The sequence below is a fragment of the Lissotriton helveticus genome, chromosome 6 (genome assembly GCF_964261635.1).
Source record: "Lissotriton helveticus chromosome 6, aLisHel1.1, whole genome shotgun sequence".
Lineage (NCBI taxonomy): Eukaryota > Metazoa > Chordata > Amphibia > Caudata > Salamandridae > Lissotriton > Lissotriton helveticus.
In genome coordinates this window covers 1875851507-1875877719 of record NC_136067.1, presented here as the reverse complement: position 1 = coordinate 1875877719, position 26213 = coordinate 1875851507, and the positions used below count along the sequence as shown (strand labels likewise).

The 26213-nt window shown below is 47.6% G+C and overlaps 2 protein-coding genes across 2 annotated transcripts in view; one reads left to right on the top strand and one right to left on the bottom strand.

Annotated features, from left to right (window-relative positions):
- The window catches only part of EPRS1 (glutamyl-prolyl-tRNA synthetase 1), a 961840-nt gene that overhangs the window by 140123 nt on the left and 795504 nt on the right, over nucleotides 1-26213 (top strand). The window lies entirely within an intron of this gene.
- IARS2 (isoleucyl-tRNA synthetase 2, mitochondrial) overlaps nucleotides 1-26213 on the bottom strand; it is a 532602-nt gene that overhangs the window by 424482 nt on the left and 81907 nt on the right. Inside the window, exon 3 of the mRNA XM_078649801.1 lies at nucleotides 15432-15591. Coding sequence (XP_078505927.1) covers nucleotides 15432-15591 — 160 coding nt within the window. The remainder of the gene's footprint in view (nucleotides 1-15431; nucleotides 15592-26213) is intronic.

The window sequence follows — 26213 nt, the reverse complement described above, 5'->3', positions numbered from 1 at the left end:
TTGGCTGAACAGCTAGCCCAGCTAACTACTAACAAAGCAAAAATCTTGCTGATTGGAGATTTTAATGATTGGGCCAAAGACACACAAGGCCACGCCATAGAGCTGAAAGATCTTCTTATTGGGCTAAACCTCACACAGCAAATAACCACGGCCACCCATAATAAGGGACACACGTTAGACAAGGTGTGGACAGCTAACATGACAGTGTCTGCATTGACTGTCTCTCCTTGCATCTGGTCTGATCATTTTATAATTCAGTTTACTATAAATGACATCACTACAGTAAAACCCTTACATTTAAAAAGATTGGTAGCAAGGAACTGGAAAAATATCAATAAAACCCACTTCCATGTCACCTTAGCTAACACAGTTTCTACCCACCAGATGCCAATTAATTCAAGTAAGAAGAATCTCACTGCATGGCTCACTGCGGCCAGAAATGAACATGCCCCACTAAAAACAATCCGATTAGCAAGACATCATGAGGCACAAAGATGGTTCTTTCCTGATCTACAAAACCAAAAACTAGCGTTTCGTCAATCCGAAAGGAAATGGAGAAGTAGCTACTCCCCAGACAAAAAAAGAGAGCTATCTGATCCAACAGAGAGAATATAAAAAAATCAATTTCTTCAGCCAAAGCGGCCTATTTCTCCTTAAAAAGTATGAGCTCCACAAATAGGTCCAAAGAAATATTTGCCATCGTGAACGAATTATCCAACCCGGATAGAGTTACAGTAAAATCTACACCTAGGCAAGTCTTCTGCAACTCTCTCAATTCATTCTTCATCGATAAAATTGTTCCAATAAAAGCCAGTATCCCTCGCTGTCTTGCCCCCGAGGGTTCACCCTCAATGCCGGAAAATACATGCACTATTGAACGGTTCCTAACAATAGACAGTCAAACTTTTTTAGATCTTCTGTCTAAAGTAAAATCAGGATCACCTACTGACAGTTGTCCCCCTCATATTTTAAAAGAAGTTTTCACCATCTTTCCTGGACCTGCCTTGGTACTTCTTAATGACTCTCTAACACAGGGCTATGTACTAAGAGTTTTCAAACATTGTCCCCCTAAAAAAAAAACGGAGCAGACCCTGGGATATTGACTAACTATCGCCCCATTTCCCTGCTTTCTTATCTGGCCAAAATATTGGAATCCCATGTGACACGGGCTCCCCCCAGGCTTTGGTGCTGCTGGACCTGTCCGCGGCATTTGACACAGTCGATCATGGTGTCCTGATCGACCGTGTCAGGACGGCCGGTCTTAAGGGGGTGGCATCCAGCTAGGTCGAGTCTTTTCTTGAGGAACGTACTCAGTCGGTGCGTCTCTCCCAGTTCTCCGCACCTAAAATGGCAACGACATGTGGAGCACCCCAGGGTTCTTCGTTGTCCCCCCATTTATTCAATCTTTACCTTCTTCCCTTACTCCACTCCCTGAAAAATAGGAAGGTATGCACGTATAATTATCCGGAGGACCTGCAACTGGTGTGCTCTATTGACAATTCCTCTACTTCGTTATCTGAATTCCAGGCAACGATGCTACACATCCGTGACTGGGTGAATAATAGCCACCTAAAATTAAACTCGGTTTTCGCCAAATGAACTAGGTTCCCCACCCAACCCTTCTTCCTCAGCTAAAAGTTTGGGTGTAATCATCAATAGTCATCTCACTATGAAATCTCAGATAGGAGTAGTAACATCTACCTGTTTCTTTCAGCTGAGGAAGATAAGGAAGATCAGAAGACTACTTACTCTGGAAGCATTAATCCAGGTGGTCCTATCTATAGTGTTGTCACACCTGGACTATGCCAATTCTCTATACTTTGGCATCCCTCTCTATCGTACCAAAAGATTGCAGATGGTACAGAACCAGGCAGCCAGGTTGATATCCCAACAACCTAGGTGGGAACACATCTCTCCCACCATGAAGGAGCTACACTGGCTTCCCATTCAACAAAGATGTGCATTTAAAGTTGGCTGCCTTATTTTCAAAACTCTGTATGGTGTTAGCCAACATTTGTTAACCAAACTTGTCCAGAAATAGCTACCTGCGCTCTGCCCGCAAGAATCTTTTAATCATCCCTCCCTACAAACGGAAAAGCCTAGGTGGTTGCAGATTTGCTGTACTGGCACCCAGCATTTGGAATACTCTACCTTTAGATACAAGAACCTGCACTTAATTTCCTAGATTCGTAAGCTTCTTAAGACTTGGCTATTTATCCAAGCCTATAACTAGACTTTGCAGACCTCTAACATACACGGGCCCCATCAATACCTCAAGTTTAACACCAAGAAACCAATCGGTGTATGTGCGCTTTATAAGAAATTTTAACATGACATAACATAACCTATGAGAGAAATACTCTCTCAATTGGAGTACCAGGGTATAAATAAACTGTCTCCCAAATGAATAATCCCCTTTTTCCGGTCAAAAAAACAGTTCATTCATATCGTCTTAGACTATAGACATTTAAATGGTCATACATGCATGTTTGCAATACAAAATACACACAGTATGGCACATATAAATTATATAGTCCATTAGAAATTTAAAACAACCTTGGATATGTCCAATGTTTTTTTCTGCCAGAATATAGCACATGAAAGCAGAGATTGGACTACCTTCTCAGCATTAGGCTTTCAACATCACTTCGCTTGAATCCCTATGGGACATAAGTACAGTCTAGGACTGTTTGCTACCCGCGTAGTGTCAATTCTACATCCTATTGACCCAGACTATGTAGATGATATCTAGATGACGGACAATGAGGTAAACATTAAGAAATCTAATATCGCATTTCCAAGTGTCCTATTTTTAGGATAAAAACTTACCCATGAAAAGGCCTTGTTCCACACTTCCTAGAGAAGTGTGCTCTGCTACAACCATCAAATGCTCTAAGGAAACTACAATCCTTATTAGGGTCCTTAATTTTGGCAGAACATACATTCCTGATTACACACAGCACATTAAATCATTATATGAATTAAGTCATCCTGATTTGTTCAGTTCACATTGGACATCAGAACATACAGGCATACTCAGATCAGTACAATCTGACTTGCTTGCAATATGTCATTTACATACATGTGTTAATATTGCAAACCTGGTCATTTGTATAGTCTCAGTGCCATTGGCTTTACATAAGTCACCTTTAACAAAGGTGAAACAGTGTTGATTGCATATAAATCACATGTATATTCAATTGTTGATGATCCACGTTTCCCTGGAGGACTACAGGGTCAAGATCTAGGTTGCCAAAATCACCTGCTACTCTAGGAAGGTTAGGGGTTCAGGTGAGGCACTGTGAGCTAGCCAGGATTTGGACCGACAGATCCTGATGTTGAAGAGAGACTCAGTCCCTACATTCTGACTTTCTGTCATCCCAAGGCAAAGTTAATCTTTAACAGCAGAATCCTTGCAACATGGCGCTGCCAACATTGGTCAGGTACCAGTCTCCTGAGTAGTACTTGTTCGTCTCCATAGTGCCATTACACCTCCTCCGGAGACATCCATGGTGTTGGGGCTTAATCCTCCACAGTATTTTAGGAAGCATCTAATTTTTTCTGTTGCTTTTTCAAGCTTGTACCTTTAAAAGGATTATCTATATTAGTGATTTCACTCTGTTTCCATTACTGTTTTATTAATGGCGGTGCCACAGTCTATAACTATTGCTGATAATTGCAGACCCGCAGTCCATGCACATTTAAATTTACATTTACATGGCCTTGGCAATGCAGTTGGTGACATGATCTTTCTGGTTGAAACCCACAAGGCCTATCATTTGTTTAGAGGTTTTTTATTCTTGGGTCAATTTTCAGATTATTGAGCGTATAAGCTCTTAGAGACACCACTTTCTCGTTGGGAACATCAAAATTGGTTCTGAGTCACTCTAATACATGTACTTAGATATGTACGCACAGGTCAGCGCCTTCTGGTTATACACCATAATCTGACCTACGAAGCCTCAATGTTAATGAGCCCCAGCAATTATACACTGGTCTCGTTAGACTATACAGACGCTTAACTAAATATGTTTTGCACACCTTGATTACTGTCCTAGCAATGGCTATATTAGCAGGGCAACCACACTTGTCTGCATCACCTACAACACGTCCTGTAATTATTAATTTAACTGGGTTTCTTGCACAAACGTAAGAATCACTGCTCCGAACGGGGATGTACAGGTTAGCATTTGCCAGCAATATACACCTACCCATTCCTATATACATCTAACATGCCAGGACGCCCACCCGGAGTCCCCCCGTCAAGCTGCTCACACAACCCTGTACAACTCATCGCTAAAACTACCCACCTTCCCTCACCAAGATCTCTTTGTCCATTCCCAGTTTCATCACAACATTTGCTACAGCAGACCAAACGCAATAAGCACTCAAGACAGGATGGACTTAAACACCCATGAGCACCCCACACAGATGCTTGCCTAACATACCCTTGTTTAAATGCACTGATCTTTCTGTTTCACACTAATACAATATGCTGCAGGATATCACATATTACTATTGTTTATGTTGCAAAACCACTCAATAAAGATATTTTTTTAACAATTAAGGTGATGCTTCTGCACATGCAGGTGTGTCAGCCACAATGTAGGTATTATAGCAATGTTATTGGTGGCATGGCTTATATAAACAGGTCACAAAATATGTTCTTTGTTGTGACATTTTTCAACAAATGTAAAGTTCTACCATGGCAAGCCCACAGCAGATACACCTGTTGATTTACAACAAACCTTTCGGCTGCATTTATTTGGCTTTCATCTCTAAGGCCAATGGGGATAGCATTGCTCTTCCCCCTATCGTCCTGAGGAAAATTCGGTAGTAGAGAGGATGAACCATGACTTAAAGCAATTCTTAACAGCTAGCGTATTAGGTACAGGGCGTGGTTGGATCCATCACCTATATGGGACAGAGAGAGCACTTAATAATCTTTCTAAGCAATCTATGGGAGGCCAGACCCTATACAAAGTCCTTTTTGGCATCAAAATGTGTTCCAGAACTTGACGATACAGACATCGTGGCAGCAGCCATGCCCTTTGACGTAATGATCATTCTGATGTCTTACAGGATTCGCAAGACTTCTGTGATGGTCAATCAAACAGTTGAAGACATCTGCCTCTACCAGAATAGAGGAACAGCCAGCACCTCCCAGCTGGATTACACAAATTGAGGATCTTGTTTGAGAAAAGGTTGCAGTGAAAAAGGAATTTGGCCCATCATACCACTCACCAGTGCTAGTCCATGGTATTCAAGGTACAAGAACAGTAATACTGCCACCATTTGCTGATTCTAAAGACTATAGCTTTCTCTCCATACATCACATCAAGTTATATCATGTGGCTGATTCTAAACAGCAGGCCACGAGGAGTCCTTTGTAGCTCCCCAACTCCTCTCACTACCATACAGGAAATACTTATACTGCTTAGAAGCAATGGCTAACTTGTTTTTCCCTAGCTGGCGCCGAGAATAAACTTCAGTTAATTCTTAATACCGCTACAAATGCCAGCCACACAACGGTAGTGAGTACTGTACTTACTACTGTGCCTCCTGCAGATATTGTTTATATTGAAGCAAACAAGATGATGGACGGAATGTTGCACAATGGCAAAACATTCACCCCCAGTCAAAGATCTGGGTTTAATCCATCGTTATTTTGCTCACCAAGCCACCCCAGTTTAGACATGGCCATATGCAAATCATGGGAACAGTCCAGACCGAACTGTCAAGCCTTGTCTTCCCTGGACCGGAATCAAGCATCCTAGGACCGGTTTCTGGCTATCAGCCGGCTTCAGCCAGGATAGCTTGACTCCAGTGGCTTAGTGAGCACGGGACCCACATCTGGGCATACCCTTTCCACATAGGGTGAACAGCAAAACAAACAAGATGATGGTCGGAATGTGGCACAATGGCAAAACATTCACCCCCAGTCAGTCCTGTGCTCTCCATGTCACTGGAATCAAGCTATCCAGGCTGATGAGGGCTGAAAGCCCGAAACCGGTTCTTGGATGCTTGTTTCCAGTCCAGGGAGGACCTGGCTTGGCAGTTCGGGCTGGACTGTTCCCATGGGGCACAGGGTCAAGACAGATTTGCATATGGCTGGGTTCAAACTGGAATGGCATGGGGAGCAAAAAAACGATGGATTTAGGCCTAGATCTCTGTGCTGGGGTGAATGTATGACATTGTTCTGCATTCTGTCCATCAACTGTTGTTTTTGCATTGTTTATATTGAGCCACTCCTCATGGAATCTACCAATTCTCCTACTACACCTGTAGCTCCTGGTTTTCAACAAACTGCTTCTGAATATTATGTAGGAACAGATTCTTTTTCATCCAACTGTTCTGACAGTTCCACCATTCTAGACACTACGCCTTTTCAGGCCTGTGTTGTATTTCATGGCTGAATCGCACTTATCTGGTCCCGCCTTGGATTTATACTTGGATAATACTTTCCTTGATTTTTCTACTTCTTTGGATTGGATTTGTGATTGTTCTTCTTGCCATTAAATGGCCATAATCTGCTAGAACGCTCTGCCAGAGAACTGGTAGATGAGGTGTCAGCACCTCACTCATCTTCACATGAACTGAAAAAAGACCTGTCCTTTGCGAATGTTTCTGCTGTCCCAGTCACTGATGGAATTTTTTAGAATAAGGTCCCCTATAATATTTTCGGCCCTACAGAAATACAGCAGATTCCTTATGTCTTCAAGTTGCCAACGGGTAATGTTATTGTACCCGGGGGACATTCTGACGATTGGGATGTAGACACTGTAAACTCTATGCTCTCAGGGCTGGAATATTTTATTGTTTTTAAAAGTGAAGATCTAGATCTAAATCCTGCAAATTATGGTGAAAAATTCCGTTATCATCATTATGGACATAATAATAAAAATACTTGAATTTATATAGCCTGGCTTATCACCTGTGAGGGACTCTAAGTGCTGTTCCTAGGCACGGGTAGACAAGTGATCAACCCAGAATCAAGGGATGCGGAGTTAAAGCAGAAACTCTGACCTGGATCCCCAGCTTCAGAGTCTGGAGCTCTGGCCGTTACGCCATAACCTCTCTCATCAATATCTGCATTGAACTAGTGCTTCTCTGCAACATCTAACACACAGGTCAAGTTACTAGGCAGTGGACATGCGAGTTTGACACACAGTGAGTTTCAACACCCTGAGTACCAGAATCCATTATCTGGTGGAATGGGATGGAGAGGTATTAAATCAAAGTTATCTGAATAGATCTTTTTCTAGTGGAGCTACATGAAATAACCCTTCAGACAGAATTGAGATCGGTTCTTGATCGATATGGAGGTCGTGCCTAAGACTATCTCCACCCTTGCCGACAGTTAAGCTACAGGTCTAGATGGATTACATAGTGATTTCTGTACTTAAACCATTGCTGCCTTTCATCAATGGATTCCACACAGATAAGGGCCTCTCACTGGGAGTCATGATATGTTTGTAATCATTATTCTTTTTTTTTTAACTTTCTTTATTGATTGAAATCACAGTTGTACATTACATGATTGAATGACATATTGCATGTTACCATCAAAATATTCCAGTTCAACATCATTCAAGATTACTCAGGACATATCTCCTACCAGTCTCTCTTGTCTGCGCATTTCCATTTCGATCGTGGGCGATACACATAGGTCTCCTCTGTGTTTGTTCCACTGTGACCACTTCTTGTCCCATTTCTTAGGGCATCCCCTCGCCTTGTAGACCTCCGTCTCTGCCAGCATATACCTGTCCATTTCATTGACCCACAAGGTGACACGAGGTGGGTTTTTGTCCCCCCAACCCCTAGTCACTTCTCTTTTCACCAGCGTGTAACAAAGTGTTGTGATCTGTTGTTCGATTTCCGTTAAGTCAGTGGCCTCCCAAATGTTCAATAGTCTGAGTTGTGAGGTTAGTGCTATTTCTTTTCCTACGGCTGTGGACATGTGAGTTGTGGCTCCCTCCCAGAGGGGGCGTACCTTGGGGCAGGTCCACAGAGTATGGTAAAATGTGGCCTGCTGACCACACCCTCTTACACACCTATCATCAGGTTTGGCCCCTATTTTAGCCAGAACTGTCCCCGTTACATATGAGCGGTGGAGTATTCTAAGTTGGATCAGGCGAAACCTCGAAGTGATAGCCGCCTCACGTGGGGACATTAGTGCCGACTGCCAGTCTTCGTCCTCTATAGGGCCCATATCATTGTGCCAGCGCTCCCTGAGCTTCGGAAGGTATCTGGAAGGTTGTTGCTCAGTTTCTTATAAGTTAAGGATATCGCCTTTGACCTGAGAGGTCCATGAAGCAGGCGATCTTCCAGAAGTAACGACTCCGGTATGTCTGTAGGAGACGGAAATGCTGCCTGTAACATATGTCTGATTTGTAAGTATCTGTATATTTCTCCCTGAGCCGACTGATCTTTTTCTTGGAGCTCACTAAAGGTCAATATCGCCCCCTTTTTGGCCAGATCTCCCACTGTGGATAACTGATGAGGTCCCATTTATCAAACCCGAGCTGATATCCTAGCCTTCCCATTTTCTGAGCGAACCACAATGGCGTGGCCAGCGATAGAGTGCCTGTCCAACATAGTCGAGACGTGACTATACGCCGAACTTCCCCTTATTTTTCTTATCAGTGCTGTATAGAGCCCCCAGATAACCCGAGCGGTCAGTCTGGTATCTATCGAGGGCATACGCTGGGTCGTCTGGAGGGTAATATATCCAATGATTAACAGTCACCAGTTGCGCCGCCCAGTAATATCGTTGCAGGTCTGGGAGGGCTATGCCCCCATCATACCAACATTTTGTCAGTTTCTGCCTAGCAATGGTAGGGGCCTTTCCGTCCCAAAGCAGCGTAGTAATCTCACTCTCAACAACTCTAAATTACGAATCTGGGACTTTGTAGGGACCGTTATGCAGAACATAGAGAAAGGGAGGAAGGGCCAGCATCTTAAAAAGCGCCGCCCTCCCCACCAGCGTTAAGGGCAGGGTCCACCAATGCTTCACATCTGCATGCAGTCTGGCCAGAGGCGGGGCCAAATTTGAGTTGTAAAAACAGGCTGGGTCCGAGGTAACAAAGATCCCCAAGTATCGAAAACCGTCAGCTGTTACCGTTATCGCACACTGTGATGGGAGACGTGGCACCTCTCCTTTCAGCATGAACAAGACTGATTTGCGCCAATTAAGTGCATAGCCCGAATATTTACCAAAGTTTGTGACTATGTCTAAAACAACACTAATCGGTTTATATGGGGATGCCAAATAAAGTAGGATATCATCTGCGTAGAGCAAAATGCGCTTTTCTACATCATTCACCTAGCGTATGCCACGTACCATCGCGTCTCTTCGTATCCAGGCCGTGAGTGGCTCCAGTACGAGGGAAAAGATCAGCAGGGACAGCGGGCATCCCTGCCTCGTGCCCCTGCAGAGTTCGGAAGTCCAGGAGGTAAAACCGTTAACCCTCACCTGTCCCAATGCCCTAGTAAGTAGGAGTCTCATCCAGGCCACATATTTGGGGCCTAGGCCTGCCCTTTGCAGCACTTCGAAAAGGTATGGCCATTCTATGGAGTCGAACGCCAAGGAGGCGTCAAGGGACGGTATTGCAGCGTCTTCTTCTATGTATTGCCTTCTAGCCATTACGTTGTGTACACAACGTAAGTTGAGGGCCGTGTTTCGCCCTGGCATAAAGCCAGACTGGTCAGAGTGGACCAATGAGGTAATAACTGTTGCCAACCTATTTGCCAAGACTTTTGCTAATATCTTCGTCTCCACATTTATCAGTGAGATCGGCCTATAGGAGCTGCAATTGTCCTTCGGTTTACCTTGTTTATAGATAACTTCAATAGTGGCTAGGCGCTGATCTAGGGGTAGCTGACCCTCTTCCAAGCTCTCCTCATACATGGCTTTCAGATGTGGTATAGTCAAAGAGGCTGTAGCCTTCAGAAACTCCAGTAGCCTTCAGAAACTCCACTGGGACTCCATGGGGCCCCATTGCCTTCCCCGATTTAAGTTGTCCCAGAGCCTTTCCTATTTCTTCCGTTGATAGGTCTGCATCCATAACATCCCTATCCATCTCCAAGAGGTATAGAACATTGCTGTCTTTGAGAAGCTGGCGGGAGTCGTCAGCTGTATAGCTTGTAGAGGGGGAATACACCCTCTCAAAATAGTCGGCAAATTGTTCAGCTATTTCCTTTGGGTGTGCTACCGTGTCCCCACCCGGCGTCGTCAGCCTATGGACCCATCTGGAGCCTTGCTCCCGCCTCTCCAGCCATGCCAGCGCCCTGTCCGCCCTGTCCCCAAGCTCGTAGAGTCTGTGTTGCGTCGCACGTTGCCTAGCCACTGTCTCCTCCCTAGTTTTTATCCGAAACTCATCCTGTTTCAGGAGAAGCCTATGACTGGTGTCGGGCGAGGGATCCTGCGAGTGTTCACGCTCCCGTTCAAGGAGTTCAGTTTCCACATTAGCCAGGAGTTCTTGTTTTTGGCAATGTAGCCTGTCTTTAATGACCAGACTAAGCCCTTAATTACCACTTTGAAGGCCTCCCAGATTGTTTGCGTGGAGTCAATAGAACCCAAGTTTTCCGTAAAATAGTTCCCAATTTGCGTACGGAGTTCGCCTCTGATGTCTGAGATGTGTAGGAGCCATGGGTTAATATCTATCGTGGCAGGTGGTTGACGTTCCCACTGCGTATATTCCGTCCAAACCAGGGAGTGATCAGAGATCCCTCTAGGCAGAACTTTATATTGGGCAAAGTTACCCACTGAGGACAGATGCGTAAGGAAGCAGTCAATACGTGACAGACTACGGCGGGCGTTGGAGAAAAAGGTAAACAGTTTGTCAGTGGGATGAAGTACTTGACCTATGTCTGTGAGACCCAGTGCCCGCACAAAGTCGGGCAATAGGTTGTTGGTCTTTTCTTGGGGCTGAGGTGGGTGACGGTACACAGTGTCATCTAATGTCATATTATCGTCTCCTCCCATGATCAGCACACCCTCCGTAGTCCCGTCAAATTGTTGCCTAGGTCCTCTAAAGCCGCCTTGCCTACAGCGGGCGGCATGTAGACCGAGATTAGATTGATATTCTTCCCATCCCACTGGGCTTCTACCCCCGCAAAGGGGCCTGCTGTGTCTGTCCATGTCTTGTGTATAATAAGGGGTGTGGTCTTTTTCACTAATATAGCTGTACCCCTGGAACCCGTAGTATAATCCGCATGTGCCAAAAGTTTGTATCCCCACCTAGTGAGGGCCTTGGATTTCTGACCCACCAGATGGGTTTCTTGCAGCAAGATCACATCCGGTAAATGCCTCTTCAGGTACTGTTGCACTATGCCCCTCTTAATATTGTCTCCCATCCCATTCACGTTCCAGGACAGCACAGCCAAAGATCGTTTACTATCCTGCCTCATGTATGCGTGTCACCCCTCGTTCCCGCCTTCGGATCATGTCTGTGTAGGAGGATACGTAAACCTGTACATTTAGCAATTGCCGTTAAACAATCAATAAAACCCTTTTACATTTTGGATGCGTGAAAACTAATAGCAGAATAATCAATTCCTCTTCCTCTAATTAACTTGAACGTCCCAGCAAGTCAATCAAGTCATCAATAAACCTAGTAACCATGAACAATCCCCCATTCCCCCCTCCCCAACCTCTTCCCCCCCCTCCCTGCCTCCCTGCCCATGGATTAAAAACTACCCACCCACAAACTTGTCAGAGTGCTTCTCTCCCTCCCTAGGATGCTAAAGATACACGGGGTAGAGTAGCTCCCCTTCCCGTTGAGTCAGATCATAAGAACTGGAAGTATAGCCATCCACTTTTTAACCAATGGAGTCCCTTTCAAAACACATCTGGACGATCAATCAGTTCACATCATAACTTTGGGAACCCCTCGTTAACAAATCACACAATAATGAGTATTACCCCCGGCTCCACTACTTGCGCTTTCTTATTTGTCCCAGCGCCCATGACCATTAGTCCTGTTCTTCAAGTTGGCTAGAATTTTCTGCTGGGGCACTGCGGACCATCTCTACTTGGACTTCTCCGCGTTGGCATTGTTTGCCTTGCCGATCTCTCCTCTGATTCCCCACTGTGGTCGAGCCCTCCATCCATTCCCAGACTGCCTCCGGGGAGTAAAAAAAAACAGGACTTGCCGTCAGATTCGACTCTCAGACGTGCAGGAAATAGCATCGCTTATTTGATCTCCCTGTCTCTCAGTTCCTTCTTCACCGCTTGGTAGCTGCGCCTTTGAGCTGGAACCTTGGCCGTGAAATCGGGATAAAAGGCTACTTCATAGTTCTCCATTTTCAAAGGGGAGTTTGAGCGTGCGTCTGCAGTATAACGTCTCTATCGCGGTAGTTAAACACCTGCGCGATAATGGGTCTCGGGGGCGCTCCGGGTCTTGGTCTACCCGCCGGTAACGTATGAGCCCTCTCGATCGAAAAGTAGTTGGATAGTGTCTTGGGCTTGAGGTGTTTCATGATAAGGTCCTCCTCATATAGGTCCGCTGCCGGCCCCTCTGCTCTCTCTGGAACTCCTAATAATCAAATGTTATTGCGGCAGGCGCATCCTTCGTAGTCATCGAGTTGCTGCAACATTCTTTCCTGCCTCTTCTGTAGGTCAATCATCTGTGTTAGTAGTTCTGAGGTGTCCGTCTGCAGGGCATTGGTGACTATTTTAAGTTCTTTGACCTGCTCATCCATTTTGGGGGAGTCTGCCCGGAGGAGCGAGATCTCCACAGTAACCAAATCCACTGACGTTCGCACTCCACTTATAACTGCCATAACATCATGGAGGGTAGGCTCCAGAGCCTGCGTTAAACCCCTGCGTCACCCTCTTTCGACGATCTTGGGGAGTCGCCTTTGTCTCCGGACTTTGACCACGCAAATTCTGCTAGTTGTTTTTGGGGGTTGCCCCTGAGGCCTCTTCCTCCCGTTGCCATGTCGGCACGACGTCAGCAATTACACCCGGTGGGGCACGTGGGGAGGTCAAGGCTGAGTATGATTGACACAGTGTTGTCTCCTCAGTGCCCCTCAGGCTGAAGGATGGGCGTGACTCCGTTTGTCCGACACAGTTATCAGGAATCTGTTCAGTGCGCTTGGCCACTGCAAGCAGCCCCACCTCCGGGACCTCCTCCGAGGTGCAACCGCAGTCCCATACGAGAGCCATGTGCTCAGTTTCAATCCCAGCCAACACCTAGGGGAGCACACTGGTTTTCTCTTCGTTGTCCACGCCTCCCCCGTCACTTGCAGGCCCCATCGATAACCTCAATTGTCAACAGGAGGGGTTTTGTTTACACTCGTGGCCACCGCATCACGAGGCAGATATCGTCTTTCACCACTTGTCGCCGTAGGCACTTCAAGCTTCACTGGGACTAGTGGTATTTCCAAGGGCCCGGGGGGGGGGTCTATCACCTGTATACAGGAGCATGGAGCCGCCGCCGCATTCAGTTGTCCTCGCCCTTCTCATGGACAGTGCTCACCTAATGCAGGGGCAGTATAGTTGCCGGACGTCCCCCGGTGCAAGCCTCCAATCAAGGTCTCTTCATTTACCAGGCCCCCAACTGGGGTCTCTCTCGCCGAGTCGCAGCCTTGGCCTCTTCAATTAGGCGGCTTGCAGCACTCTCCCCTCAGTATGCCCGACCCAGCCGCAGTACACACAGGCGGCAGTATTCTATCTCTTCTATGTCTATGTGCCCCTCTAGTTCCAGGTCGTTTTGCAAGGTCTTTCAGTGGGCCGCCAAGGCCGCGCTCGCCCCCGCCTAGGCCCCAGAGCCGGGACCTCACGTAGGCACTCAGGTACTCTGGCTCCCAGCAGGGTGCGCCCACAATCGTTGTGCCGCCCGCCCCACAGCCGCCGGCACCAGTTCTCACCAGTGTGGGGGTAGCACAGCTCCCGAGGACATCTTGGCTCACTCCTTCGATCCGGGTCTTGTCAGCAACCGGGCCACAAGCCAGGACCCAGAGTTCTGCCTCGCGGTCTGGGCCTCCGCAGCACGGGCCTCTCTGTCTGGTCCCAGATGTGTTCCGCCCAGCCGCAGAACTAACAGGCGATAGCTGTAGTCCCTCACTGCCCGCAGTTACCGCTTCAGAAGTTGTCCATCACTCGGATCTTCCCAACACACCGCTGAAGTCGCAGCCGCATCGACCTTTGTCCAGGCCCCAAAGCCGGGGCCTCACGTTATTGCACAGGCACCCGGGTCCTCAGCAGAGTGCGCCTGCAGCCGTTTCTTGCCGCCGCCAGCTCCGCGGCCGCTGAGAGCACGGGAACACTTGGATCACGGCACCGCCGCTCGCACCCTCAGCCTCCGGTATCCCACAGGACCCGTGTGCGTTTTAATCGTCACCCGGGAGCCGCCATTACCGCTGCGCCCGGGAGATCAGAGGCTACAATACCTCTGCTTTTGCACCACTGCTTTAACTAAAAAAGCTCCCGGGGAGGAGGGGGGCTCTGGGGATGAACCACTGTGGTTTCAGGCTGAACTCATGTCGGGATGGCAGAGGATAATGCAGGATTGTCGTCAGGAAGGTAGTAGGTCCTTTAGGCAAGCGGCCATTGTGGTCGGCTGCTGGCCACGCCCCCTGTAACTCATTATTCTTGTGTGCTTCTCTATGTCAGAGACCAGACCATTTCTTTTATCATAAAGATGTAGTTGCCTTCTTTCTATAATTGAGGTTGAGGGGTTTGTTGAATAAATCTGTTATTTTACTTTAAAACCTTGCCCAACTTGGCAAAAACGTTCAATGTAGCAGTAAGTCTTGACTTCATAGGTTGATAACTATCTCGGTTTGCCTAATGATCTGGCAAAAAGATAAAAAGCTGGATGGTAATACTGGGGAAGTCATCATTGCTCACATGATGGGTAACATAAAAATGATGCATTGTTCAAGCAGAAGGGGACCATAAAGGACAGAGTAAAATAAAAAATATATATTTATACAATACACCAGGATTGTCTGATGGTTGAAAGACTGAGCAAATGTCAGAGTACGTTACAGACATTTTTTATAATTCTCTGCTCCACTGTTTTTAGAAAACATGACACAAACGAGAGCATTAAAACACATGACAATGGAAAAAGAAACACGTTTATGGAAGATTTTTATACAGTAAAAAGTACTGCACAGGAATTAGACACCATTAGTAAAGATGCTTTTAAATAAAAATCTAGTTAACTTCTTCAGAATTATGAAGCACACTTTTTATACACTGAGACATGCTTATGTTGTGGGGTCATATGTTATCTGAACTGTACTACCATTCAAAATAAAGAGACTGATTTAGAGTTTGGGAAACAGGTACTCTGTCACAAACGTTAATGATATCCTGTCCGCCATATTACAAGTGCCATACAATAAAATGCACCTATAATAAGGAGGGCGGGATATCCACCAAGATCTGAATCAGGCCCAAATTCCTCTTCATTTACCTTTCTCCCTTATGTCCATTGCAGACAGGTTTTGGACTTCTTCGCCAAGCTCAGCCAGTGCCTTGAGCTCAATAGGTAGGCCATGGCAGTCCCAGCCGGGCACATAGTTCACCTTGTAGCCCCTCATCATCTGGAATCGATTAGTAATGTCCTTCAGGATCTGAAACAAGACAAAGCAACGCAAAACAATGCATCATAACTAAAGGTGCAGAAGTGCAGATTCAAGTCTAATTCATCACAAATTAGCAACTATGTGTTTACACATCCACTGGAATTACATGATACCATTGCTCACTATTTTACCTTTCATTTCATGGCATGATTTAGCACTTTAATCCAATAAATACAAGTCAGTTCGATGACAGATACTTGTTTTACAGTAGGAAAATCTGCAAACCGTGATTTATGAAGATGTCTGGAATATATATTTGGATTTTTTGTTAACATAGTAGACAGACTGCTGGTGTAGGCACTGATATCACAAACAGGCAAAATGGGGCTATACTGCGGACGGGGTGGTCTATAAAGTAGGAGAAGGAGGGGGATTTTTGGAGAATCAAACGTTCCCATTTCAAACTGGCGCTAAATCAAATGCCTAGGTAATTAATGTCCATTGTTTTCTTTATCGGCGTCTGGCCACTAAAAACATCTTTGATGGGGTGGTCTTTGGCCTGCATGTTAAAATATAGGATTTATCATTAATGAACTTGCGGTTTAACCCCTGCATAAACTATAAAAACCTATCCAAAAGAGCTTGCAGACCATTTGCAGTGTGGGACCACAGGACGGCATTGTTCGTGTATAATACATTAGATGCGAACCTATTTTTGGGGCATCAGGGGAACAGTCTGTTAAAAAGGAGTCAAGGGCATTAATATAAAAAAGAAATGAAATAAGAGCCAGGATGCAGCCTTGTCTCACTCAGTGGGTAACTTTAATAGAGGAGTCTGTTCGACTGACAGGCGGTAGCGAGCTGTCATATTCATATCTAGGACTTTTTCGCACATGCAATTAGGCTGAATCTACTCCAGAAAGTCCCATGATGTGCCGCAATTTATTTCTATTCACTAAGTCAAAGGCACAGGAGCGGTCCCTCCCCTGCCTTGACATATTTACCCAAGAGTAGGGAGAGATTTAAAGCTTGCTTTGTAGTGCCCATTACTGGCAGAATCCAAATTGCACTTTGGTAAAAAAAAAAAAAAAGGAGTTTTCACTCGCCTAAGTTTCCAACTTCCCTACGAGGACCCTACAAAAGATGTTTCCCACAACGTCAAGCAGTGCAATCGGGTGGGAGTTCGAAGGGGCATTCTTATCACCTTTTTTTATATATATAAACTGTGACCGACTGTCTCCATGACTCAATTGCACCCCCCCCCCCCCCGACAACCCACTGTTAGACCTGTCTGGCTTTTTGCGTAGTCCCTCCAATTTATTATTTATTTTGTCCCCTTTTTGCCCCTCATACCTTGATAATTTTTGTCCACTAACTTTTTATAGGTGTTGGTCAAGGGGATAGGTGTTCTTTTTCCCCTCATAGTTTTTCACCTCAGGCCCAGAGGCCTGTTCTGACAGGAAAAGTTGGAACCACAAAATGGTGGCTACCAACTGCCCTAACTGCCAAACCCAGAACTTGCCCATAGACCAGTATAGGGCGTTCCAGAACCTTCTGGTCCATTCTGGACCACTGAGGGGCAGCCTATATAAGGCGGAATGCGGGGCAACCATTTTGTCTGTCAGTGAGGAGCAGCTAGAGTGAAGGCTGAGGTCTGGTGGTGGTAGGATCCTGAAGGGTGGTTTCCTCTACAAGAGTAGCCCTCTGTCAAGGCTTTTCCATCGCCATTCCTGTTGTCCTAGCCAGGCTAGTTCATCCTGCTGACCCTGGACAGTTAGGTAGGGGTTAACTTTTGGGATCTAAGAACTGAATTTAGAAGACTCCTGTGCCCCTTTATCTGCCCAGTAAGGAGGGCTAGTGGTCTAGTGCTGAGAAAGTGCACTGTGGCTGTAACCTATGGAAGCCCCCCTTTGATTCCCCCTCCCTTCTGAGGGTAAGAAGAAAGCTTTTGGCCTGGGCGGCGCTGGACACCCCTTACCTGTGTCAGGACTGGTAGCGAGCTGACCCTCTTCTAATTGTTAAGGTGGTGAAGAGTGGAGAAAGGTCCCATCTAATCTGGGAAGTCCTGAAGGCTTTCGCCGTGATCGGGACCCCGGGGGCGCCTTCCGCGCTGTAGTCGCATTGCTGTGTAGCGACCCGGTTGCCAGGGGAAGTCAGGGCGAGACGCTACCAAAAAGGCGCCTTCGCGCATGCCCAATCCGTTGTTGTCATCCCCTCAGGAGGGGCCTAGGACCGAGCAGGCCCGTGCGTGACGCGTCCTTCCGGAGAGCAGGCGCTGGGTGAGGAAGCACCAGAGCGAGCGCTTCCGCGCATGCCCGCGGGAACAGTGGTCCCGCCGATCAACGCGAGGAGGGAACGCCGGCTGCATCCAGAGCGAGTGTCTCGCCCTTTTCCCTCCGCTCGCGCGCCACGCAGAGGAGCTGGCCGAGCAGGGAGAGGGAGCTAGGGGACCCGGTGGCTCTCTGGAGGTTGTGTGATTTGGCCCTGCCCTCCGCTCGAGCGCCAAGCAGAGGAGCTGGCCGAGTGAGGAGAGCGTGCAGGGGAGCTTCAAGAGAGTCTTTGCCACATCCGATTGCTTGGCCACCTCGGTGGTGAATTCCCCCCCGCTTCTACCACAGAAAAGGACCCAGCAACGTTGTAGAAACAAGTAAGGAGGTGAATTGCAGAGGGAAGTGGCGCTAGTGCCTACAGTGGAGCGAATTAGACACTGGTCATTCAATCCCTGCTCATCACAGGTTGGGGAGTAGCATAAAGAAACCTGTTGGCTAAGTGAAGGCATAAGCTCCTTACAAAGATTGCTGGTTATTAACTAAACTTTGGGGTAAACTGGAATTCCTCACTGAAGCCAGATTTGGTCAATGTTGTGAACTGATTAAAGGTATTATTAATGATAAATATTGAGATAAGTTAACATCCCTGAAAGTAGAGCTACTGTTTACATGACATCTAAATGTAATGGAAGATACTATTGATGTGGATTTTTAATGCCAGTTAACACTGCTAAAAAGATTGCTATTAATTCCATGACATCTGCATTTGCTTATACTGAGTGGTAGTTTTCTCTCCCAAGACTTTAGCGGATTGTTATTTCACCTGATTGATTGTAAAGTACTGAACTGTGAATCCTAAAGTATAAGAGAACAGAATATATTATTTTTATAAACAAGTACTTATTTTCCTAACAACTTGGTGTAGCGTCCTTTTTAAGTGTTATTGCGTGGATTTACTGCTGGGTGGTCTGCAACCTTCACACTGTGCCTCTAGAATTATATGTCTTACCCCTAGGCCAGGCTACCCTAGGTGACCTGACATCCCAGGTTCTAACATTTGGTGCCTAGCGGTGGGATTCTGACTTGGTTGCAGCTACTCATTAGTAATTCAACGCAATACACTGACCTACACCAGGAGTTTTCTCCTTGCGGCCCTCCTAATTTGAATTTTGTTTTTTCCAAATTTATTTCTGGTGGTGGGTGGAGGTTAACCTCAGGTCACTTCTTGGTTTTCTCCTGTGTGTTAATTTTATTCCATAGTGAAAGATGGAATTGAATTTTAAAGAGCTAGAATCCTATACTGTGACCCAACTCAAAGAATGGTGTCAGCAACAAGGGGTATTCTTTAACAAAGGTGCCAGGAAAGGCGAGTTGCTGACAAGCATAAGGGCATGGGTGGAAGCTCATTTAGTGGAAGAACCAGATACCGAAGAGAGTGACGGGGACACTGTCCTTGAGATTGCAATGTTGAACCAACCTGGAAGGGGGAATCTGCTGACAGGTCCCAGGACACCTTTGAGGGCGAGCAGCAGCGTCTCAGAGAGGGGTTTAACTGACGCCGAGCTAGAAGATAGGAGGGAGGAGAGGAGAATGAAGTTGGAATTAGCTAGGATGGATATGGAAAGGGAGGACAGGAGGTTAGCCCATGAGCGAACCATCAAAGAGATGGACCTACAAGCCTTAATACGAAGGTCTCCCAATCCAGATAATGGTGGCAGCGAAAATAAGATGAATACCAGGGAACCCAGACCCTATCTACCCAAGGATGTCATTGCCAGTTACACCACAGGCGATGACATTGCCAAATGGTTAGCCGCATACGAGGTTTCTTTAAGGGCTCACGGGATCTTAGAAACTCACTGGGGGGGTGGGCTGTATAAATACATGCCACCTGCTGGCAGAGACACCTTGTTGGCTCTGGAGCAGGATGAGCAAACCCACTACCCTACAATGAAAGTGGCACTGGTGAAGAAGTTTGGACTTACCCCTGAAAGATACAGACAGAAATTCAGGGGAAGTCACAAACTGAGTACCCAGAATTGGGTAGACTTCTTAGACTACGCCAAGAAAGCTTTGGAGGGTTGGGTCAAGGGCAGCGAGGTGAAAGATTATGAGGGGCTGTACAATCTATTTTTGAAAGAACACCTCCTCGAGAAATGTTTTCCCGAGCTGCGCCAACACCTGGTGGACAGCAAGCTGACCAATCCCCGGAAGCTTGCAGAGGAGGCGGACACTTGGGCGAGTACCCGGGTGTTCTCAAAGGGGACTGGAGGGGATTCTCAAAAAGACGGACAGGGCGCCCCCCAGAAGAAGGAGGGGGGAGATAAAAAGAAGGAGTTCTCCAAAGGTCCCCAAAATAATTTCCAAGGTAAGGGAGCAGGTTTCACCCCTAAGGCAAACCCGCCCAGAAACCCTAATCCTGGCCAAAGCCAGCAGCCAAGGGTTCTCCACTGTTTTGAATGTGGTGGTGTTGGACATTATAAGGGAGATGTCAGATGCCCAAAGAGACCACCCCCTCCCACCGGAGGAAAGTCACCGGGAGTAGCTAGTGTAGCGCTCGGGGAGGAGTTGCCCTTAGATAAGGGGGGTGAGTGGGCGGGTGTCACCTTAGTGTCCCTGGGAGAGCGGGAGATGGTTCCAAAGATCCAGGTGCCCCCAAATACTACAAAGTATGGGCAATGGGTCACCATCAATGGCCAGAGAGGGGAGGCTCTGAGAGATACAGGAGCCAGTATGACTATGGTGAGAAGTCAACTGGTGTCTCCAGAGCAGGTTGTTCCTAATGTACTCCACCCCGCCGCGATGGCTGACGGCAGAATGGGCCACTATCCAGTGGCTGAGGTTCCCTTTGAGTGGGAAGGGGTTGCAGGTTCACTTCGAGTTGCCGTAAGCCCTGCCGTGCCAGTTGATTGTCTGCTGGGGAATGAAATGGAGCACAACACTTGGAGAGAGGTGGAATACCGGGCGCATTCTGCGATGCTGGGTACACCTGACTGGGCCTGTGTGAGCACACGGTCTGCGACTGCCCGGAGAGGGAGTTCGCCTGGGTTGGAGTCTGGAACAATGGCCCAACCCGCTGCCAAAAAGGGACAGACCCGGAGACAGGAAGAGCCTGCTTCGGCTTCCACACCCCATGTGACGGATCGGCCACCTGCGGTGGTGGGCCAGGAGTCCGTGGAGGGGGTAGTAGACTCTCTGGAGGATTTACCCATCCCTGCTGAGTGGCATGTGAAGGGAGGTCCTACCAGAGAGGAATTCTGTAAGGGGCAGAGGGAGTGCCCTACCCTTGAGGGACTGAGGCGACAGGCTGAAGCCCAAGCAGCAGGTGATGGTACGGGACAATACCATATTTACTGGGAGGATGGACTCCTCTACAGTGAACCCAAGGTACCCTTGCCTGGTTCATCAAGGGCCTTGGTAGTCCCGCAACAATACCGAGCCTTTCTGCTGGAATTGGCTCATGCTATACCACTGGCAGGACACTTAGGCCAGGACAAGACCTTTGCACGGCTTGTCCTCCACTTTTACTGGCCTCAGATGAAAGTGGCGTCCAACACATACTGTCGGACATGTGTATCCTGCCAGGCCAGTGGGAAAACAGGGGTGAAGCTAAAGGCTCCCCTGGAACCACTTCCAGTCGTTAGCACCCCCTTTGAAAGGGTGGGCATCGACATTGCAGGGCCTTTAGATCCACCAACAACAGCTGGTCACAGGCCCGAGGTCATGTTGATGATGGTGACTGATGGGGAAGAGGAAGCAGAAAGCGAGCCTCTCCCTGATCTCTTTTCATCCCAAGAGAAGGATGGGTCGGTGGAGGGAGTGATTCTCTCCCCATCCCTAACTCCTGAGCAACGAGAGGATTGCCGCCAGGTATTGGAGCAGTACTCTTCGCTGTTCTCCCTTGTCCCGGGAAGAACCCACCTGTGTACCCATGATGTGGACACAGGAGACAGCCCCCCAGTGAAGTCAAAGACCTACAGGCTGTCAGACAAGGTGAAGGCTAGCATCCATGGCGAGGTTGCCAAGATGCTAGAGCTAGGAGTGATAGAACCTTCCAACAGCCCTTGGTCCAGTCCGGTGGTGCTAGTGCCAAAAGCCGCACCACCAGGCACCACACCCGAACTGAGGTTCTGTGTGGATTACCGAGGACTGAATTCAGTGTCAAAGACTGATGCTCATCCGATCCCTAGGGCGGATGAATTAATTGACCGGCTAGGAGCTGCCCAATATCTGAGTACCTTTGACCTCACTTCAGGGTACTGGCAGATCTCCTTGACAGATGGAGCAAGGGAAAGGTCAGCCTTCTCCACGCCTGAAGGACACTTCCAGTTCTGTGTGATGCCCTTTGGGCTCAAGAACGCCCCTGCCACATTTCAGCGGCTGGTGAACCAGGTCCTCTCTGGATTGGAGAGTTTCTCTGCTGCTTACTTGGATGACATTGCTGTCTTCAGTAGCAGTTGGGAGGACCATTTGCAGCATTTGCACGCAGTTCTCCAGGCCCTGAAACAAGCTGGATTGACAATCAAGGCCAGCAAATGCCAGATTGGGCAGAGGTCGGTTGTGTACCTTGGACACTTGGTGGGTAGGGGGACTGTGCAGCCCCTGCAGGTGAAGATTGAGGCAATCATGGCCTGGGAACCCCCCAAGACACAGACTGAGGTCCGAGCTTTCCTGGGCCTCACAGGTTACTACCGTCGCTTTGTGAAGGGGTATGGCACTATTGTAGCGCCCCTCACAGAGCTCACCTCAAAGAAACAACCTCGACGGGTAGTTTGGACGAGGGCTTGTCAGCAAGCCTTCGAAAAGTTGAAGCAGGTAATGTGTGCAGCACCGGTCCTGAAGGCCCCAGACTTCTCCAAGGAGTTCATTGTCCAAACAGATGCATCAGAACATGGCATTGGGGCAGTGTTATCGCAACTAAATGAAGAGGGCCTGGATCAGCCTGTAGTCTTCTTATCCAGGAGACTGCTTCCCCGGGAACAGAAGTGGAGTGCAATTGAGAGGGAAGCTTTTGCGGTGGTGTGGGCTCTGAAGAAGCTGCGGCCATACCTCTTTGGCTCGCACTTCCTGGTTCAGACTGACCACCGACCCCTTCGTTGGCTGATGCAAATGAAGGGGGAAAATCCCAAGCTGTTGAGGTGGTCCATCTCCCTACAGGGAATGGACTTCCGGGTGGAACATCGGCCTGGAGTGGACCACGCCAATGCAGACGGTCTCTCCAGGTATTTCCGCCTTAGTGATGAGGACTCCCAAGGGGTTGGGTAGTTCTCCCCACTTTCAGCTGGGGGGGACGCGTGTTAGACCTGTCTGGCTTTTTGCGTAGTCCCTCCAATTTATTATTTATTTTGTCCCCTTTTTGCCCCCCATACCTTGATAATTTTTGTCCACTAACTTTTTATAGGTGTTGGTCAAGGGGATAGGTGTTCTTTTTCCCCTCATAGTTTTTCACCTCAGGCCCAGAGGCCTGTTCTGACAGGAAAAGTTGGAACCACAAAATGGTGGCTACCAACTGCCCTAACTGCCAAACCCAGAACTTGCCCATAGACCAGTATAGGGCGTTCCAGAACCTTCTGGTCCATTCTGGACCACTGAGGGGCAGCCTATATAAGGCGGAATGCGGGGCAACCATTTTGTCTGTCAGTGAGGAGCAGCTAGAGTGAAGGCTGAGGTCTGGTAGGGGTAGGATCCTGAAGGGTGGTTTCCTCTACAAGAGTAGCCCTCTGTCAAGGCTTTTCCATCGCCATTCCTGTTGTCCTAGCCAGGCTAGTTCATCCTGCTGACCCTGGACAGTTAGGTAGGGGTTAACTTTTGGGATCTAAGAACTGAATTTAGAAGACTCCTGTGCCCCTTTATCTGCCCAGTAAGGAGGGCTAGTGGTCTAGTGCTGAGAAAGTGCACTGTGGCTGTAACCTATGGAAGCCCCCCTTTGATTCCCCCTCCCTTCTGAGGGTAAGAAGAAAGCTTTTGGCCTGGGCGGCGCTGGACACCCCTTACCTGTGTCAGGACTGGTAGCGAGCTGACCCTCTTCTAATTGTTAAGGTGGTGAAGAGTGGAGAAAGGTCCCATCTAATCTGGGAAGTCCTGAAGGCTTTCGCCGTGATCGGGACCCCGGGGGCACCTTCCGCGCTGTAGTCGCATTGCTGTGTAGCGACCCGGTTGCCAGGGGAAGTCAGGGCGAGACGCTACCAAAAAGGCGCCTTCGCGCATGCCCAATCGGTTGTTGTCATCCCCTCAGGAGGGGCCTAGGACCGAGCAGGCCCGTGCGTGACGCGTCCTTCCGGAGAGCAGGCGCTGGGTGAGGAAGCACCAGAGCGAGCGCTTCCGCGCATGCCCGCGGGAACAGTGGTCCCGCCGATCAACGCGAGGAGGGAGCGCCGGCTGCATCCAGAGCGAGTGTCCCGCCCTTTTCCCTCCGCTCGCGCGCCACGCAGAGGAGCTGGCCGAGCAGGGAGAGGGAGCTGGGGGACCCGGTGGCTCTCTGGAGGTTGTGTGATTTGGCCCTGCCCTCCGCTCGAGCGCCAAGCAGAGGAGCTGGCCGAGTGAGGAGAGCGTGCAGGGGAGCTTCAAGAGAGTCTTTGCCACATCCGATTGCTTGGCCACCTCGGTGGTGAATTCCCCCCGCTTCTACCACAGAAAAGGACCCAGCAACGTTGTAGAAACAAGTAAGGAGGTGAATTGCAGAGGGAAGTGGCGCTAGTGCCTACAGTGGAGCGAATTAGACACTGGTCATTCAATCCCTGCTCATCACAGGTTGGGGAGTAGCATAAAGAAACCTGTTGGCTAAGTGAAGGCATAAGCTCCTTACAAAGATTGCTGGTTATTAACTAAACTTCGGGGTAAACTGGAATTCCTCACTGAAGCCAGATTTGGTCAATGTTGTGAACTGATTAAAGGTATTATTAATGATAAATATTGAGATAAGTTAACATCCCTGAAAGTAGAGCTACTGTTTACATGACATCTAAATGTAATGGAAGATACTATTGATGTGGATTTTTAATGCCAGTTAACACTGCTAAAAAGATTGCTATTAATTCCATGACATCTGCATTTGCTTATACTGAGTGGTAGTTTTCTCTCCCAAGACTTTAGCGGATTGTTATTTCACCTGATTGATTGTAAAGTACTGAACTGTGAATCCTAAAGTATAAGAGAACAGAATATATTATTTTTATAAACAAGTACTTATTTTCCTAACAACTTGGTGTAGCGTCCTTTTTAAGTGTTATTGCGTGGATTTACTGCTGGGTGGTCTGCAACCTTCACACTGTGCCTCTAGAATTATATGTCTTACCCCTAGGCCAGGCTACCCTAGGTGACCTGACATCCCAGGTTCTAACACCCACCTATTATAGACTTAAAAGCATTTGTGAGCAGCAAGACCCGGAGTTCTAAATTGTGTTTAAAATCTTCACTGGCACCCTGTCTAGTCCTGCTGCCTTCCCTGATGCTGAGTGGAGTATAGCTGTGATAGCTGTGCATACTTCCCCCACATGCGTCTGCAGTTAGAACTGTCTCTGGAACTGGGTCGATGAAGGGCCGCCCTTTGGATAGGTTTTGTGGATTCCACCACTGCAGAGAGCAATGGGTGCGGCCGTCTACCATCACTAGATTTGACAATTGACCTTGAGACTGATTGCATTGACATGCTAAACATGCTAAACTATAATTGTGGTATATGAGATTTAATGGCAGTCAGACCTCAGGGAGACTGCACCCCTCATGCGAAGGAAGTGATAGACCTGTGTGGTGTAGTGGTGCTACAATTGTATATAATTTGTTCATGTTTTGAAGTGAAAGCCGGGCTGTTTTCCATAAAGAGGCAAATGAGTGGCCAATTGGAAGGTAATGAACACCCACAAAGTAGTTGCTTTAGTCTACTGACTGTCACATGGTTTCCTATCCAGTCTTTACCTTTACAAATACTGTCAACTGCCTCTATTAAGCCTCTGAGGTAGAGAAGAGATAAGGGTATAATGGAGTAACTGTCAGAGAAAGGGAAAGAATTCTGTTTATAGTCTAGTCTGGGTAGGTCAAACAAATAAAGTTTACCTAGGTTTTGACATGCATTTTCACAATATTATATACCACTGAACTATCCTTTGCAAAACCACATACCTAGGGCTGGGTGAGCTGTGACACAGATTGCAAATTGATAGAGATACCCATCTGAAGCATTATGGGATGTATGCTGTGAAAGTAAATCAAAGGTCCATGCCTACTTGAAGTCTGAAACTTGCTTATTGAGGGAAACATAGCACATAAACACTTGCTTGTCTCCTCAGAAATTAAGCATGTAATAAATAGTAACCTCTCTCACAATTCATTACTTTGTATGCATTTACTTCCTTTAGGCAGCAAAGGAAAAGAAACATGACAAAGTGAAATGTAGACACAGGA